This window comes from Eleutherodactylus coqui, chromosome 9 (assembly GCF_035609145.1).
Source record: "Eleutherodactylus coqui strain aEleCoq1 chromosome 9, aEleCoq1.hap1, whole genome shotgun sequence".
Lineage (NCBI taxonomy): Eukaryota > Metazoa > Chordata > Amphibia > Anura > Eleutherodactylidae > Eleutherodactylus > Eleutherodactylus coqui.
This window is the reverse complement of record NC_089845.1, coordinates 32,045,854-32,064,152: the sequence shown is the minus strand read 5'-3', so window position 1 is coordinate 32,064,152 and position 18,299 is coordinate 32,045,854. Positions and strand designations below refer to the sequence as shown.

Below are 18,299 nucleotides of genomic sequence, written 5' to 3'. Positions count from 1 at the left end.
AAGATAGTTTATTACAAAGTGGGAGGAGGCGCAGAAGGAAATCCAGAGGTTGCTGAAGCACCAGATGAAAGTTCTTCCTAGTGCACTCCCCTCGGCCCTTCTGCTTACCGTAGTTTATAGTCTATGGTTTCCATCTGTACTTGTTGCTGAACATGTATGTTGTCACTTCAACTTCCTGCACCGTAACAAGATAAATGACCTAATAATAAGATGTGCACGCTGTTAGTGACCCTCATGGCAGATCTGTGACCAGGCAGGGGCGCAGAACATGTGGCCTGGGGGCCATTCTGGTGATTACTTAACACAGGAGTAACTTTTTTGTTAGAAATGCTTAAAAAAAGAGAAAAAAAGTTTTTTGTTTTTTTTTGTCTTCCTCTCCCTCTCAGCCGTCTGCACGCTTGCATTGTGGGAACTGTTCTCTTCACTCCCGTCCCTCGCTGAAGGATTTGTCCCTGTAACGGCTCATTTTCCTTCCTAGTGGCTTGCGCAGTTCTTCGCCCTCCTCGGTGTTCCTCCTGCTTTGTTGCTTTACAACCTGGAATTAAAATGGATTTTGGGGGGGATTTGTAGGTCGGTAAGTCGTGGCACCGCAACATATTGTCTTACTTTGTGGCTTTTCAAGTACAGATACCTATGATTTTTATTCATATGTTTGATTTACCTTTTTTGTTGTTATACTGGCAAAAAAAAAAAGATTTCACTAAAAATCTACAGTTTGTTTTTTTTTTTTAATTTTTAAAAAGAAATCAATATAATGACACCGCTCCCATTTCTTAGTTTTCTTTTTCCCCCCCCAAGCATTTGATGGTTTGTATTTCCAGTTGAATCCTTTAATACGTCTGATGCTCCATTGTGTCGGTGTTCTCCAAATAGAAACCACTTGTGATTTGATTTGTTACACCCCATTTACGCTGACAGATCGCTCGAAAAGTCGCTGAAATGACAGTTTGAGTGACCGTTCTGAACGATCATCTTTGCATAGTCTATAGTAGCTACTTAAGAGCTATGCAGGCGGAGCGGGACACCGCCGCTATTGCTAGGCGAACAATACAGCTGTTCTGCATGAGCAAACAGCTGTATTGTTCTCCGATTACAGGTCGCATGTGAACTACCAGCGGGACACGAGCTGAAAGAATCTGATCAGCGCTGCCGACTGTGATAACAGCCTGCACCGCTGATAAGAGTTCATCACTCAATTCTAGAAAACTGGAGCGATGTCCTGTATTTAGACGCAACTGCTATCGCCCAGAAGACGGCTTTGAGCGAATTTTGAGCGAGAATTGTTGGGTATAAATGGGCCTTTAGTGTTTTTTAAATCTTGAATCCTTAATGTATGTTGTTATTTACACTTTGAAAAGTGAAAAACAAGTTAATGGCGTTAATTATTGGTGCTTATTTAGGTGTGTAATGCTAAGCAGTGTCATTAATGAGGCTGCGGTAGAGCGTTAGACTGTCTGACACGGCGGGGTATGTGTAACTACGACACTTCTCTGCATACAGATGTGTAGAGTAACTCATCCCTCCAATCATCGGGCTGGAAATCGGACAGAAGTCCAATCCCTGTACATGTACCCGTCGATAGTCCTAAGGCACTTAGTGAATTCACAAACAAAAAGGTCTTAAAAAAACATGAATTTCTTTGTCCTTATGCTGAACCTTCATGTTAGAAAGTATCATAAACCCCATTACCCGATATACTCGCCCGCATTTTTCAAGAATATCATCAAATTCTGTGATTTGCTTGTTGTGCCATGAGAATCGGTAAGCAGAATGTTGGTGCTGTTTATTGCCCGCTGGAGATCTAGCTGGTAGAGAGCCTTAAAGGGGTTGTCCCGCGCCGAAACGTTTTTTTTTTTTTTCAATAGCCCCCCTGTTCGGCGCGAGACAAACCCGATGCAGGGGTAAAAAAAAAAAAACGGATAGTACTTACCCGAAACCTAGCGCTCCGGTGACTTCTTACTTACCTTGCGAAGATGGCCGCCGGGATCTTCACCCACGATGCACCGCGGGTCTTCTCTCATGGTGCACCGTGGGCTCTGTGCGTTCCATTGCCGATTCCAGCCTCCTGATTGGCTGGAATCGGCACACGTGACGGGGCGGAGCTACGAGGAGCAGCTCTCCGGCACGAGCGGCCCCATTCAGAAGGGAGAAGACAGCACAGCGCAAGCGCGTCTAAAAACGCCAGAAGACACCGAAGTTAGACGGAACCATGGCGACGGGGACGCCAGCAACGGAGCAGGTAAGTGGAATAACTTCTGTATGGCTCATATTTAATGCACGATGTACATTACAATTACGATTGCCAGCCGCTCACCATCAGAGCCGCAGGCGCTATACTTTTTCTCCTCTTCTCCATCCGCTATATACCCCCCTCCCCCCCCCCCCCCCTTACTACCAGGGCTGTGCAGCTCTGTCCGGCATTTGGGGCATTGCTGCCAACCCAATTAGGCGCATTGGTTTATTGATCCATCCCTGTTTTAGGGACCAAGTAACAGACAGTCCTTTACAGGCGGCAGGCTGTAATAGGACATTGGTCCAGTATTTGTGGGTGTGAACCAACAGATCTATCCCACTAGCCCTGTAGTATCTCTGGGCATGATACATACTGCGCCATAGGAGAGAATCGGTTTCCTAGGTTCCTCCGGGGGTTAGGGAATTGGTACATCCAACTCTCACTTTCTCGCCTCGAGACTCATATATGTTAACCGGTCTCGATGCATTGAAAAATGGTCTCAGACTAATACTTATAGGCTATCACTGGTCTCTTTGCGAACCTTTATAGCAAAGCGACTCCCTAAACTAAGTCTCTGAGCCAAGAGAGAGAGGGAAGTAGTAATAGGAGAACTCCATTTCTATCAGGGATATAGTCTTATTCCCTCTTAATCGAAAGGACTATCAACAAGGGTCTTATCTACTACGATAGGACTAATAGGGATAATCACGTAAATCCTAGGGCAACCCTTGGCCCTGCTCCTGAGGAACCGCCCCAGACAGAGGCGGAGAAACGCGTTGAGCAAGCAATTACCCTATTGAGCAAGCAAAATATCCTATTCTTTAAAAGTTGAAACACAGTAAAAAGTCATTATACGTTAAGACACTTTAAGCAGTCGCCCACGTTTGGAGCAATTACTTTATCTCTAAACGTCAATAGACGTAACATACATGAGCGACTGCTTAGCAATTTACTCTATTTGTCAACGGTGGATTACGCATAATAGTATCTGAGTGGGTGTTTACCATATAAACCAATTCTTCCAGTACTAACGCCGTAATACCCAAACCCTGAGTGACTATGGACTTCATACTGTGTAACACATACATCTGATTAAATACATGAATCCCTACTGTATTCAGATATATTGAAAGCGGCGACAAAAAATAAGGTCAGCTGGTTTCCAGCCTCTAATCATAAATGGAGGTACCCTGCTCTCCCTAACCGGAAACCTGATACATTCTGACCAACTTTTTGCTTCGTGACGTACCGCTACAAACCAGTGACCCAGTCCCCTAATATTGTCAATAGGGGTTAACCTGACTGGCTGTTAGAAGGGAATCGATACCCTCATATCATTTGATCACTGGGTCTTGTTATATGATCCATGTTGTTAGTCCACGTCTGTCTTTGTTTGTTATATGATTTATGTGGCCCCAATTTTAACTAGTTATTAATAAAAGTTATTCATTTTAATTTTAATCTATATCTGTGAAGGGGGCACGATGTACATTACAAAGTGCATTAATATGGCCATACAGAAGTGCTGAACCCCACTTGGTTTCACGAGACAACCCCTTTAAAGGCAATGTTTCTCCACTTCCTCTACAGCCACCTACAGGAGTTCCCCTGTAAGTCTGTCTTATGGCAGCCTGTATCCTGGCTCCTGAAGTTGACATGGCCTATTGAATTCCCCCTAACTTCTGTGCGTTATGTCACTCTGGCTTATCAATGTGGCCAAAATGATGGAAATATTAAGGCCTTTCCATTGAGACAGCTCGTAATATATTAGGTAGGTTCACTAAAGATGTACCTACAGCTTACAGTGCAGACTGTAAAGGCTTGTGTATTCTAGCCTAGAATGGTTAGGCTGAGCACCGTGAGGCAAATATATCCTATACCTGTCCTGATATCTGCTATGCCGTGAAATGTGCCTAATTTAGCAGGCGCCCACCTCTTAATAAGTTGGGCACACCTCTCACCTGCCCATGCACCAGACAGAACTACGCCAGCGGGGGGCCGAGCAGGTTTGCACTTTTAATGACTCCAGTTTCCACTTAGTAAATGTGTTGGGCTGTAGGGGGCACACGTCCTCTGCTGAGCCTCGCTTCCTCTTGGTGGAGCTAGCCTACACCTTCCAAGAGTAAGTACCTTTAGGCTCAGTAAACTGCTTGAACCAAAACTCTGACTTTTTGATGCCAGAAATCTGGTGCAATCAGGATCATACATTCAAGAAGTAGCGTTTAACAAGGATGCAGTAAAAACCTATTTCGGTGACTTTTCATTGGGTGTATATAGTTTTTCGGGTCCGGCAGTCACTGCTTCATTGTTGCTCTTGGCATAAATAGCGTCATCTATTTTTCACATTACATTAAAGGGGTTTTCGAGGATTTTAATGCTAATGACCGAGCCTTCGCATAGGCCACCAATATCCGATTGGTTGGGGTCCAGCTGCTAGCACCCCACCAGTGAGTTAGTTTGAAGGGGCCGGGCACAGCGCCGTAGATTTTATAGTAGATGTGACAGTTAGCGCATCTCGTCTGAGCAGGACTGACCAGCAATGTGCTTCAGTGGCCAGCACAGGCACTACATGATGTACAGAGCTGGGTAACCATGGGGGGCTGGACATCGATCCTCTATCAAAGACCACGATCGCTGAATACAGATGGAATTCGTAACGTAACCATTATTTTTAATCTTTAAAAACAAATTTCAGTTGCTGAAGTAGAATGCATGCACTTACAAATACACGGATCAGGACTTTCATTTCCCCTATATATATATATAAAATAAAAACCACAAGTGGTGAAGAGATGCAAGAAAATGTAATCAACAGCTTGTGAACATAATTTAGGTCTGGTGTCACCTATGATGTCCCTATAAGGCCCTGCTACTCGCTCCTATACAGAGACAGGGTGGCCGCCCTGAAAAGGGTGTCCCCATGCAGAAACCTCATCCTGATCGCCCTTTAAATGGCTACTATACACGGGGCACATGAAATATCTCCTTATAAGTATACATCAATCATCCCTTAACTGACCAAAGATTATCAAGAAATAAACCGAGTTTTATTTAATATACCGCTCTGATGACTGTATCCCATCATATTCTATCCAAACATATATCCTGTGATATGAAGGACACATATGAGCCGGTATATCCAGAACTCTCCATACTGCTCCGCTCTGATGGAACCAGTAGGCACAGCTCTCTAATAGACCTCCAAGACATCTGCTCCAGAAATGGTAAATGCCACTCGGCTCTAATTAAAGGCACAAGAAGGTGTTACACCTTCAAGTGAGGAAGACTGATCAGGAGTGAGTCTGCAGGGGATGAGCCCGTGGAGGGGGAGCTTGCTGTCAATCAGCATGATGTGGGCGTGGCCTCCAGAGGTGTGTTCATTTGGAAACACTGCAGGGTTTCAGACTAACACATGGGGGCACAATGCAAACCTGTCCCGGGTTTATGCTGTCTGTGGTTGGATCAGCACAAACCTGGTTCCCTTTTAGAATTTTTAGTGTTTTTTTTTTTATTTATAAATCTATATCGCAACATGGAAAATGAAACTAAAATCCTGCAATTCTCACCCTGACCACTAAGCCTTATAATAAATCGACACTTCTATTCTGTAGAGAGAACTTGTCGGTCACCATCTCATTACAATGAAAGGTAACCTGTATCTATAGAGATGAGAGGATCTAGCGTGCACATTAGGAGATGGTCACAGCTCACCTCCTCCCCCTCCCATAGAAATAAGTCTTGTTCTGTCTGTTGTATGAATGGCGCATGAGTTCCGCTGTAAAGCATCTCTACATGCTAACCGCAGCTCAGACAAGATGGCCGCCCCACGGTCGCGTATAGACACAAGAATAAAAACTCTACAATCCTAAAATAAAACACAAGAATAGAACAAAAGGAAAGTCTTTAACTATTTGGTGTGATTTAGGAACATAATATTCTGTGGGTGATGCATTCCCTTTAGGTTGGGTCCACAGGGTGAATTTCGGTGAGGATTCTGCGCCAAATACGCGTTTCATTCATTTAAATCTGGATTTTTTTTCCATTTTGGATTTGAAATCCATGTTGTGGGGAAAAAGTGGCCTCTTACTTATTGATGCCCGCTGCTCGCGGTTTCTGTGCCGGAATCTGTGTTGAGAATTCCGTATGTGGATTTGCGCATTGAAAAGGGTTGAATCCAAGTCCGGATCTGCGGCCATTCATTTGCACAGACACGGCAGAATGTCGCAGCGCTACTGTGGATTTCTGCCGTGGCAGGATCACCCGTAAAATAATCCGCATTGGATTTCACCATGTGAACCTATCCTTATGGCTCGTTCACACCGGCGTATTTGCGCCATGTGTTACGTGCACAATTTTTGCCCGCGTAATATGCAGTGAATAGCACCTATGGATTTCAGTGGGCACGTGTGAAAATATCTATGGCATGTAATATTTCAGTGCGTTTTACGCACCGCAGTCGGCCATTGAAGTGAGCGGGCCAGCGCGAATCTGCAGGAAACCTGCGTAATCACCGGGTATTTGCGTCACAAATCAATGGGCACTCTTGCGCAATTTTTTGCTAGTGCAAATACAAAGGTTTTTTTGTGCACCGGCTATATTCCATCTCCTCAAAGGAGGGGGTGAATTCCTCCCCAAGGTCGGCAGCGGATGATGCGACTTTTGCTGCAGAGCCCAGACTGCGCCTCATTAGTTCTGATCAGCTTACGTAATGCTGACCTAGAAGTACTTTGGAACCGCGTGGCAGTAGAGGGTGACATAAGGAAGAGCGTCCGGTTGTCTCACACTGGATGTGATGCCATCGCTTCCTGTCTTGTTCTTCAGCTGCAGCCTCACTGGGAACTGCTAAATAAGATGAAAAACTCCTAAAAGAGGCCTGCATGATATAAAAAAACGTAAGCGCTTACCTCCCCAAATGCCATCTGTCTGATCAATAGGATGCAGCCGTTCCACACCAGTTATGAGGTTGAGTGGTAATACTAGGCACGGCCACGGACAAGAGGGGCGCTGTTTCTGGAAGAACACAAACCTTCTTTGGTTTAAGTATCCTACAGCCCCTTTATTTCCCAATGCATAACTTTCTGCAGTAGTAAAATATAGGGGGGAAACAGTCTGAGGGTGCGTTCACATGTCGCTGATTCGCTGCAGATTTTGGTGTAAATCTGCAGCAGAGTTCAGCCTTTCAAATGAATTAAAATTAACCCCTTGAGTGGCACGCCCGGAAAAGTTCCGTGACGAGCTCCACTGCTCATAGCAACATAGCCCGGAAGATTTCCGGGCTATGTATCACTATGGGAGCTGCAGAGCACAATGCCACAAGCTGTGTCAGTGTGCTCTGCCTGCACAGACCCACAGAGAGCAGTGCAAGGGCTTTGAAAAACCAGCAGAAGATATTGCCGACATGTCGGCAATGTCCTGCTTTGTTTACAGGTTGCCATAGAGACCATCGGCTTGTCAGAAGCAAGCCGATGGTCTCTGTGGCAGGGAGAGCTGGTTGTTAGCTGTCAGAGGACAGCTAGGTACTAGCTCTTACCGCAGAGATCAGAGAAAACCTCCGATCTCTGCTGTGTTAACCCTTTACATGCTGCAGTCTATGTGACTGTAGCATGTAAAGGGCTGTCACTGCAGCATGTAAAGGGCTGTCACCATCGGACCCTTGGAATGTGATCAGGGGTCCTGATGGGTCCCTGTGGAAGTCCCCTAAAGGGACAAAAAAAAAAAATTTAAAAAAAATTAAAAAAAAAAAAAGTAAAAAAATTATTACAAAAACACTTGTCTCCCTTTACTTTGTAAAAAAAAAATCAAAAAATACAATCACACATGTGGTATCCATGCGTCGTAATGACCCAGAGAAGGAAGTTAATACATTATTTAACCCCTTAATGACATGGCCCCTTTTTTCTTTTTTCCCCATTTCTTTTTTTCCTCCCCCCTGTTTAAAAAATCACAACTTGTCCCGCAAAAAACAAGCCCTTATATGGCCGTGTCAATGGAAAAATGAAAAAGTTATGGCTCTTGAGACGCAACTGCAAAACTAGTTGAAATTCAATGATTAGACCATTTTAAAAAACCTGCCCTGGTGGGCACGACAGGGTGGTAGGAAACCCGCCACTCAAGGGGTTAAAGCAGCGAAATCTGCAGCGAATCAGCGACGTGTGAATAAGCGCATCCTAAAACAGTGTCTTTGTTGCCTGTAGCAACCAATTGCCGCACAGCTTTCATTTTCCTAATTTGATTGGTTGCGATGGGCAACGGTTTTCCTCTTTGGACTGTTTCATATAAATGACCCCCTTTCTATAAGTAACCTCCGCTGACGTGTCTCCGTTTTATGTCTTGCAGATCGCCTTCATGACGTTGACTCTCTTTCCCATCCGGCTATTCTTTGCCGCATTCATGATGCTCCTGGCCTGGCCGTTTGCTTTCGTCGCCGCTATGGGCCGTACGGGGAAGGAGCTGGAGCAGCCCATGTCCTGGTGGAGGAAGTAAGTTCTCTTACTGTAGACAATCAGCAAATGTAAGAAATGTGATGTGAAAAACTAGACGGATGGGTGTTATTGGTGGCGCCGACGCTGGTGAAGGCCATATCTGTGAAGCATGCGATGGGGAAGAAGGCGCTTCTGGTACTTTCATTGTCCGCTTCCTATTACAGAGCCGAACAACAGAAATTATACAGGGCCTTAAAGGGATTCTGCCATCAGATCCGTGCGGCCCGAACCATGGGCAACATGAACCCGGGACAGGTAGCCTACTGCCCCCTAGATGTTACTCTGAAACACTTCCGTTTTCAGAATAAACCCACTTTGAAATTTGCCTTAAAGCTGAGCTCGGAGTCAGGGAGGCGGCACTGCTCCGCCCTCGCTCCGCCCACAGCAAGCAGAGTAACGGCTCTCTACCTTCTCTATAGGCTGAGAGCTGCCACTCTGCATGTTGTGGGCGGGCACAGGCTGGTATGGCCCGCCCCTGTGACTCAGGGCTCAGTCAAACTTCTGATGACCATATCCCTTTAAGCTGGTGTGAATGCGGCCTCGCAGACTTGTGCAGGAACTCCTATGCATTTCCTGTGGGGGAGGGGTGCTGTATAACGCATTACTCAGGGATGTCCGTTAAGATACAACACAAGATTTGAAATCAAACGCCGACGATCTGAGACGTTTTTCGGATTATTAGTCACCTTCCAAGTGCGAGGGATCTTGGGCGATGAGATGGTTTGGGTGCGCTACGGTTTACGGGCTTCAGGAGTGTTCTGGGGTGTCTCCATGACTTGGCACAGCATCTCTCTTAAACATGTTGTCCATATGTCCCATTAACCCCTTAGTGACCACCCATACGCCCGATCTCACTAACGGGCTATAAACCTGCGCATACATTTCTTTAAGGCGGTGGACTTAGCTGGTGGACCCTAGGGTGTGAGCGCTTTGTGGGGCACCCCCCCCCCCCCGATCTAATAGTCTGGGTATATGCATTGTGCACTACACGTATCTGTGGGACTATAGAAGCCTCATCTGTGTGCAGGTCTAATACCGGGTAGCATCCTCTGCGGTGAATGTTGCATGTATGAGTGGCTGTTTAACCCCTTAATGACACGGCCTATTTTGGCGTTGAGGACCAAGCGATTTTTTGGTATTTTTCCATCTCCATTTTTCAAAAGCCATAACTTTTTTATTTTTCCGTGGACGCGGCCGTGTAAGGGCTTGTTTTTTGCGTGGCGATCTGTAGTTTTTATCGGTGCCACTTTTGGGTATATAGACAATATGGTAAATTTTTTATATTTTTTTTTTTAATGATAACAGGGAGAGAAAACGCATCAATTCTGCCATAGATTTTTTTTTTTTTTTTACAGCGTTAATCATGCAGCATAAATGACACACTAAAATTTTTCTGCGGGTCGGTACGGTAACAACGATACCAAAATTGTTATATTTTTTTTAGGTTTTTACACTTTTTTGCAATAAAACCCCCTTTTTTTGGAAATCTTTTTTTTTCTCTATAGCTGCATTCAAAGTCCTGTAACTTTTTTATTTTTCTATGTACGGAGCTCTTTAAGGGCTTATTTTTTGCGAGACGAGCTGTAGTTTTTATTGGTACCATTTTGGGAAATGTACGGCTTTTTTGATCACTTTTATTTCATTTTTTGTGAGGCAAAATGCTAAAAATTAGCATTTTGCCTCTGTTTTTTAGCGTTTTTTTTACGCTTTTTGTCGTACAAAATAAAAAGCGTGTTCAACTTTTTGTACACGTCGTTACGGACGCGTCAATACCCAATATGTGGGGTTTTAGTTTTTTTTCCCTTTTTTTATGCATAAAAAAGGGGTTTTTTACATTTTTTTTTTTACATTTTTCTTTTCTTTTTTTTTATACTATTTGAGTCCCTCTGAGGGACTTGCAGCACTGTGCCTATGATCGCTGTGATAAGGCATGGCAGAGCTACTGCTCTGCCATGCCTTATCGCTTGTACAGCGATTATAGGCACAGGCAATACAGGACGCCAGTGTCTGGCGTCCTGTTGCCATGGTGACAGGCCGGGCTCTCGCGATAACATCGCGAGTTCCGGCCGGAGACACACAGGGATCGCGATCCCTCTGTGAACTCTTTCCCTGCCGCGATCTACTTAGATCGCGGCAGGGAAGGGGTTAACAGCGGCGGGCGCATCTCCGATGTCCCCCCGCTGTTGGAGCGGGATGCCGGCTGTGACTGACAGCCGGCTCCCGCTGCGGGATAGCGCGGGATCACATGTGATCCCGTGCTATCTCCAGGACGTACCAGGTACGTCCAGGAGCGGGAAGGAGTTAACCTTTTTTGCGCCCGTGCAGCTGCCCCCATATTGCATTTTGCCTTTCCGCATGCTGCTGGGAGTTTGTGTTTGTACCTGCCCTTGTATATGTTATATCATCCTATAGAACGGAACCACAGACAACATTTAAAGGGAATGTGTCAGCAGCTATGCGTGCCATAAACTAAGTTGGCGACCTGCCTGATGAGCGCATTAAGAGTCCGGGGAGGTGCTTTTTTTTTTAATACTTTCCCAACTCCCCGAAAGTCACCCCTGAAATTCGCTGCCCGGACTGTTGATCGGATTCAAAGCTGCCTGCTGTGTTCACGCACTTCCATAGAGATCACTGGGAGCGCACAGTCTGCAGCTTGCGGTTCATGCGCCAACTTTCAGGGTGAGAATAGGGACCTCCCCGGACTCCTGGGAACCTGCCCTTAATATGCCCATTTGCACTGCTCTGTGCCTCCGATTAGCCAGGCTCTTCTATGCCATCTGCTTACTTCACTATGTGTGCGGAAGAAAGGCAGATGTGAGTGGCCCAATAGAAATGAATGGACCTTTGGCACCGCGTAGTCCGCCCGTGTGAGCAAGCCCTTAGGCTGAGTTTACATGCTGCGATTTGTACGTTCCGACCTCATTATTGGTAATCCCTGAACGTAAAAAATGAATCCCTCGAAGCCATCGATTTCAGTCCGCAACAACCGCCCGCGCGCTAATCTTAAGGGCACCGGTTCATTTCAGCCACAAAATAAAAGTGCAGCAACTAAATTCTAGATGATACCCCAAAACGAGGGTCTCGACCCCTCCCAGTGCCATATGTTGTCAGCCAGTAAGCCCACCACAGAATGCAGTAGATGGCACTCCTGGCCTCCTGGGGATTATTATAGGGGGCTCCGCTTCCTGAAGAGAGGTGGTTAGAAGGACGGAGGTTTCAGTACCCGCTTTTTGTTATTGGGCATCAAGAATAAAGGCCCTTTTACACGAAACGATCAACAAAATTGTTTAAATGAGCGAAAATGAACAATAGTCATTCAGTGTAATCGCAGCCAACGGTCTAATGATGAATCGTACCTTTATCGCTCATGTTACGGAGGCACAAAGATCATCGTTGGCTCGTTCACTAATCGTTCGGTTTAAATACCGATCGCTCAGTCCTTCTTGGTCATTTGTGCAGCGAATGTGACCGACCGAACAAGGTCTTGTCTGAACGATGTATCCGCGGTGTAAACTGGCTGCAGAGAGGACGATGACGTCATTGGCTCGTTCCAAACGAGAAATCGGCAGGTGTAAGTTGGGCATTAACGGTGACCCCATCTATTCACGATCCCGCCTCTTCATCATGTGTCAGACAGGAGGCGCTATAAAGCGTTCTTCTCCCAGCTGATCCACCACCTCTCGGTCATCACCTCCCAGGTTCCTAAATGCTGGATTAATTTGTAATTTTGTTGTCATTATAAACCGTTTCTGGACGTGAACGGGTTAATTCTTGCTTAATCATTAATTTTGGGTTTGCTAATGTGAGTTTAGTTTGTAAGCCCTTCGGTGTCCTACATTTGATGGCCTCGGAGTCTGTGGATTAATTACAGGCTCCTGCAATGTTTTGCAGCCAATATGGGGATGCTTACAGAGAACGGTCTATCCGCACTAAGCCGGGGAACCGGGGCTTACATCTAGTGCCGCACGACGACGAGAGCCTTCTATTATTCATCGCGGCTGTCCGCCATGCTACATCCGCCCATCTGGGCTTTATTGGCTGCTCTCTATAAGTTTGCAGAAGGACTTTTTTTTCTTAAAAACTCTTTTTTGCCGCACTGCTTTCCTGGAAATAATTTAAGAAAATTGTCTTGTCTCACAGTTTGCATATAGATTGATGTAAAAGTGCCGTATTTATCTTCAGAACCACCCTCCAGACAGGCCATAGTGATGGCACTTGGTAGTCTGAGACACGCCTCCGATTGGCCAGCGGTGCGGCTATCTTGGTTCGGCAGGTCACCTTAAGTCTATTTCTGCTGAATTACGGACCGGTACACCACAGATCTGTAACAGTCCATGCCATGGCCCGCAAGGCTGGGTCTTCTGGGTCCGCAGCTGTGTAGCAGTCGCTGCACAGCTGGGATGCAGAAGGGATGCAGCTGACGGAGCCACCGGCGATGCCGCTCCTTGTGGCTCGCTAATGAATGGCATGTTGTTAATGGACTCACGATTTTAGGCCAACTGTGAAGTCATTGACAACCTGTCAGCCGCTCGGACCAGTATAACCAGTGGAGTCGCTGGGCGCAGCGCAGCCAGGTGGGACGGGACCCTCTAGGTACAAGATTGTCTGCGAGTCAATGAGTTCTGAGTGTATCTATCACCAACCGCTGCATGCCAATAACCCAAAGCAACTTAATTAATACATCGCATCACTAACCAGATCATTTCACCTATGATGCCAGGACTTAGGGACATTTCCTGGAAGAAGAGAAACCAAAAAACTGAATGTGCAAAACTTTATTAAGTCCCCCCCCTTCCCAAATTACAGTTAGCTGGTCTCCACTGTTCGGGAGATCCATGGGGGTCTTTTGCCGCCTCTACAGTTGTCATGTGCATGAAGCGATATTTCCTACATGGGTCACCTATCTCATCAGGCCTTAACCCATTAGTGACGGCCAATACGCCTTTTTACTGACTCACTAATGGGCCTTAAACCTGCACAGACATCTTGTTATGGTGGTGACTTGGCTGACTACTGACAGCCAGGCTCCTGCTCTAACAGCCAGGACAGGAGAACCCTCAGATCCTGGCAGTTTAACTCCTTACATGCCACAATCAAAAGCAACTGCAGCCTGTAAGCAGATGACGGGGGTCTTCTTTTAATAGACAAAGTAGAAAAGGACCCCGCGCTCCTCTGCCTTCAGGATAATGGAAGCGATACAGTCTAGTGATAAGAGTAACTTCTACGTACATCTAGGACTCCTCTAAATCCAGGAGCGTCCTTGGGGAGCCAGAGGGAGTCCTGGGAGGTTTCACATTTCAACTGGTTTATTGGAAACCTATGTAGACACAGGCAACAATAGAGGGGAAAAAGCAGGTGGAGTGCAACGCGTTTCGGAGCAAGTCTGCTCCTTCTTCAAGCACAAACCTGGTGGTGGAGGATGCTGGTAACGCGGCTCTCCTTTTGTCACCCTGTCATGTAACAATGGGTTCCTATGGCAACCACAAGCCTGACAAAGGCTTTCATGTCTGCCATGTAACTCAGACTATTGCAGAGTGTCACAGGCTGTGTCGTTGGCTTAGTAGAATGCACTACCTAAGTAATGCGGTGTACTATCCCAGCGACTGAATCGTCACATTGTCAAGTCCCCTTGAGGGACTAAAAAATTAGTTTTAAAAAATCCGATAAAGTTTTTAATTTTTAAGAAAAACAAATCCAGTCTAAGAAAAAAATACAAATTTCTCCCTTCAAAAAATCCTCTTCAAATGGTTAAAAGACCAAAAAACGCTTAAAAAAAGCTACACATAAGTATTACCGATCTCTAATGTCACAAATAATGAAAATATTTTATTTATCTTGCACATTATTTGTATGCCAGAGCGGGTCACATAAAATGTACAACTCGTCCCACATAGAGGGAGCCCTCCTACGGGTCTGGCAACATGTTACGGCTTCTGCAATGTGCCCAAAGCGCTCAGTCCCTAGGACACACGGCGGCCGGTCACTAAGGGGTTAAGGGAGGCATAGAACGTCCCTCTTATTACACGTTTTCTCATCATCATAATAAAATGACAATCGGAGCCCCAGAAGGTGATCCCGGGGTGGAGGGGCGGCTGCGTTTACTTAGAGTGCTTCAGCTTCTTGGCCGGCGCTGTTCCTGTAATCTCCTACTAATTGCAAGAAGCCAGAGAGGATTACTGTCAGGCAGGATGTTGCTGTCAGGCCAGCTGCCGTATCCCAGAGCCGGTATATATAGTCCTGTCCAGTAATCTGACGGGAGCGCTGCTGCTGCAGATGAGTCTATAGAACATGCTACGTACTTCCTTGCATTTCAGTGGGAGAACCTACCAATACCTTGCAGCCCTGAAGGGGTTAACAGCCGGGGAGCTGCGGCCTCTTGCAGCTCTGAAGGCGTTAACAGTCAAAGGAGCTGCGGCCTCTTGCGGCTCTAAAGGGGTTAACAGCCGGAGGAGCTGCAGCCTCTTGCGGCTCTGAAGGGGTTAACAGCCGGAGGAGCGCGGCCTCTTGCGCCTCTGAAGCAGTTAACACCCGGGGGAGCCGCGGCCTCTTGCGTCTCTGAAGGGGTTAACAGCCGGAGGAGCTGCGGCCCTGAAGGGGTTAACAGCCGCGGGAGTCGCGGTCTCTTGCGCCTCTGAAGGGGTTAACAGCCGGAGGAGCTGCGGCCTCTTGCGCCTCTGAAGGGGTTAACAGCCGGAGGAGCTGCGGCCTCTTGCGCCTCTGAAGGGGTTAACAGCCGGAGGAGCTGCGGCCTCTTGCGCCTCTGAAGGGGTTAACAGCCGGAGGAGCTGCGGCCTCTTGCGCCTCTGAAGGGGTTAACAGCCGGAGGAGCTGCGGCCTCTTGCGCCTCTGAAGGGGTTAACAGCCGGAGGAGCTGCGGCCTCTTGCGCCTCTGAAGGGGTTAACAGCCGGAGGAGCTGTGGCCTCTTGCGCCTCTGAAGGGGTTAACAGCCGGAGGAGCTGCGGCCTCTTGCGCCTCTGAAGGGGTTAACAGCCGGAGGAGCTGCGGCCTCTTGCGCCTCTGAAGGGGTTAACAGCCGGAGGAGCTGCGGCCTCTTGCGCCTCTGAAGGGGTTAACAGCCGGAGGAGCTGTGGCCTCTTGCGCCTCTGAAGGGGTTAACAGCCGGAGGAGCCGCGGCCTCTTGCGCGGCTCTGAAGGGGTTAACAGCTGGAGGAGCCGCGGCCTCTTGCGCGGCTCTGAAGGGGTTAACAGCCGGAGGAGCCGCGGCCTCTTGCGCGGCTCTGAAGGGGTTAACAGCCGGAGGAGCCGCGGCCTCTTGCGCGGCTCTGAAGGGGTTAACAGCCGCGGGAGCCGCGGCCTCTTGCGCGGCTCTGAAGGGGTTAACAGCCGCGGGAGCCGCGGCCTCTTGCGCGGCTCTGAAGGGGTTAGCAGCCGGGGGAGCGGCGGCCCTGAAGGGGTTAACAGCCGGGGGAGCGGCGGCTCCTCATTCTCACCGGGTCTCTGGCTCATTATATGATGTAACTGTTCTGGTAGTCGTGGACTCGGCAGCCGATGAGGACCGTATTACAGCTCACGGCTACAGCCTGGAATGACTTATATAGATGTCCGTCCGTTATCGCTCTCTGTTCATGAAGTGCGCTGTCTGCCCCTATTATAGGGATAAACCCCCCAAACCCCTAGTATCTCTAACAGCGGCACCCTTGTCCGCGGGCTCTTTGTGGTATTGCAGCTCATCTGCCTTCAAGTGACTGGGGTAAACTGTAATACCCGCCTACGGGCCATAGTGCTTTAGGGAGAAGGTAACCCCCCCCCCCCTCTTTTTTTTTTTTTTTCAAATCCTGGTTAACGCCTTAAGGACCAGGGTGTTTTTGTCCTAAAGCACCAGGCACTTTAGGGATTTTACCCATGTGGTAGTTATACTACCTTTTTTTCCCTCCACTACCAAAATTATTTTTGCTGCGTGTTCTTTTCCCCCCTGTGACATATAGGGCTCTCAGTCAGGATTAAAGCCCAGTGCCATAAATTTACTGCACTAGGTCCTTAAAGGGTTAAAGAGTGGGAGATCTACTCTGTGAGCATGCTACATGACTCTCCGCAGTTATTGCTGCCCCTGCTGGGGGGCAGTCTGGTCAAGAAGGATCACACTGGACTAAAGTCCCGCGGAAATCCTGAGGCATGACCGCACGGAAATACTGCGAGATTTCCATGGGAGGAATGCAGCCTCAAAACCCGCGGACTTTCGCTGCAAATTTTGGATCAGTCTTCGCCGCCTGCATTCCCCTGCGGCCATCTCCCATATAGAGGAGAGCGCCCGCTGTGGAAACGGGGAAAAATGGTGACAAGCCGCGTCTTTGAATTCCGGGCGGCATGTCGATTTCAGTGCGGCTTGGCCGCAGCGTGTGGACGGGAGTTTTGTGAATCTTGCCCACTTTGCTGGCTAATCCCGGGATTAAAGTCACAGACGGAATGTCCATGGAGAAAGTCTGCACGGAAATTTCTTGGCAATTCCGCCCCGTGTGACCCAGCCGTAGACTTGGGAGACAAGTTGGGGCAATTCTAAAACCTCGTGTCCGGCACTGTGACCGAAGGTGAGGCTCAAGGCACTGCGTTGTGGCAGGTGAGGCGCAGGGGATCCGCGCTAATACCTATTAGGTGTTGCTTTTATAAAAAAAAAATTAAAAAGTTCAATAATGTTTCATTATTTTTTAACACTTATTTAGTCCTTTTAAGGGGGACTTGAAGATGTGATCTTTCCATTGCTGGGATAGTACACTGCATCACTACGACAGCAGTGTATTAGACTCTGCCAGGGCTAGTAGGCTGAGTTACCTGGAGTTACCTCACCTGGTGGTTAGAGCAGGAGCCTGGCTGTCAGTATCCTAACACCATATATGTGCATGTTTTAAGCCCATTAGTGAGTCAGTAATTAGGTGGATTAGCCATCATTAAGGTGTTAATTAAGAATCAAGCACTACTATAACCTCATTCCGACTCTGGGGAGGGGTGCTTCTGGCTTGACCTGAGGAGCTGCCATTATGTATCGATGAGCTCCGCCAACGCTACACCTGAGTGCGGGTGACACAATGGGATCAGATGTAGCATTAATAGTCTTCCAAGCATATATCTGACTGCTGGGTGTAATTTATGTACAGAGCATAAGTGCATGAGGTGTGGTGTCTGTCCTAGGCGGCCCTGGATGGAGTCACGGACGACCACACCTGCCTGTACACTAAAATAATTTATGTAAAGTCCCAAATATCCCTCGTTAATGTTTCTCTTACTATTTTTTATTTTTTTTTGTAGGTTTTTCGACATTACGTTGAAAGTTATAATGCGGACAATGTGGTTTGCCGGAGGCTTTCATTGGGTGACGGTAAAGGGCCGGCAGGCGCTGCCTGCAGAAGCTTCTATTCTCACTCTTGCTCCGCACTCTTCCTATTTCGATGCCATTCCAGTAACTATGACTATGGCTTCCATTGTCATGAAGGCAGAAAGCAAAGACATTCCTGTTTGGGGAAGTAAGTTGTGTTATTGTGGTATTGTACCTTCACTGTGTCCTAAAGTTCAGATGTGTGGGTTTCTGGGGTGTTTGGTATTCAAAGGGGTTTCCAGGCTGCGCCGGCTG

At 47.4% G+C, this 18,299-nt stretch overlaps 1 protein-coding gene across 1 annotated transcript in view; it reads left to right on the top strand.

Annotated features, from left to right (window-relative positions):
- LPCAT1 (lysophosphatidylcholine acyltransferase 1) overlaps positions 1-18,299 on the top strand; it is an 84,991-nt gene that overhangs the window by 28,957 nt on the left and 37,735 nt on the right. Inside the window, exons 2-3 of the mRNA XM_066579206.1 lie at positions 8,570-8,712; positions 17,978-18,192. Of these exons, the coding sequence (XP_066435303.1) occupies positions 8,570-8,712; positions 17,978-18,192 (358 nt within the window). The remainder of the gene's footprint in view (positions 1-8,569; positions 8,713-17,977; positions 18,193-18,299) is intronic.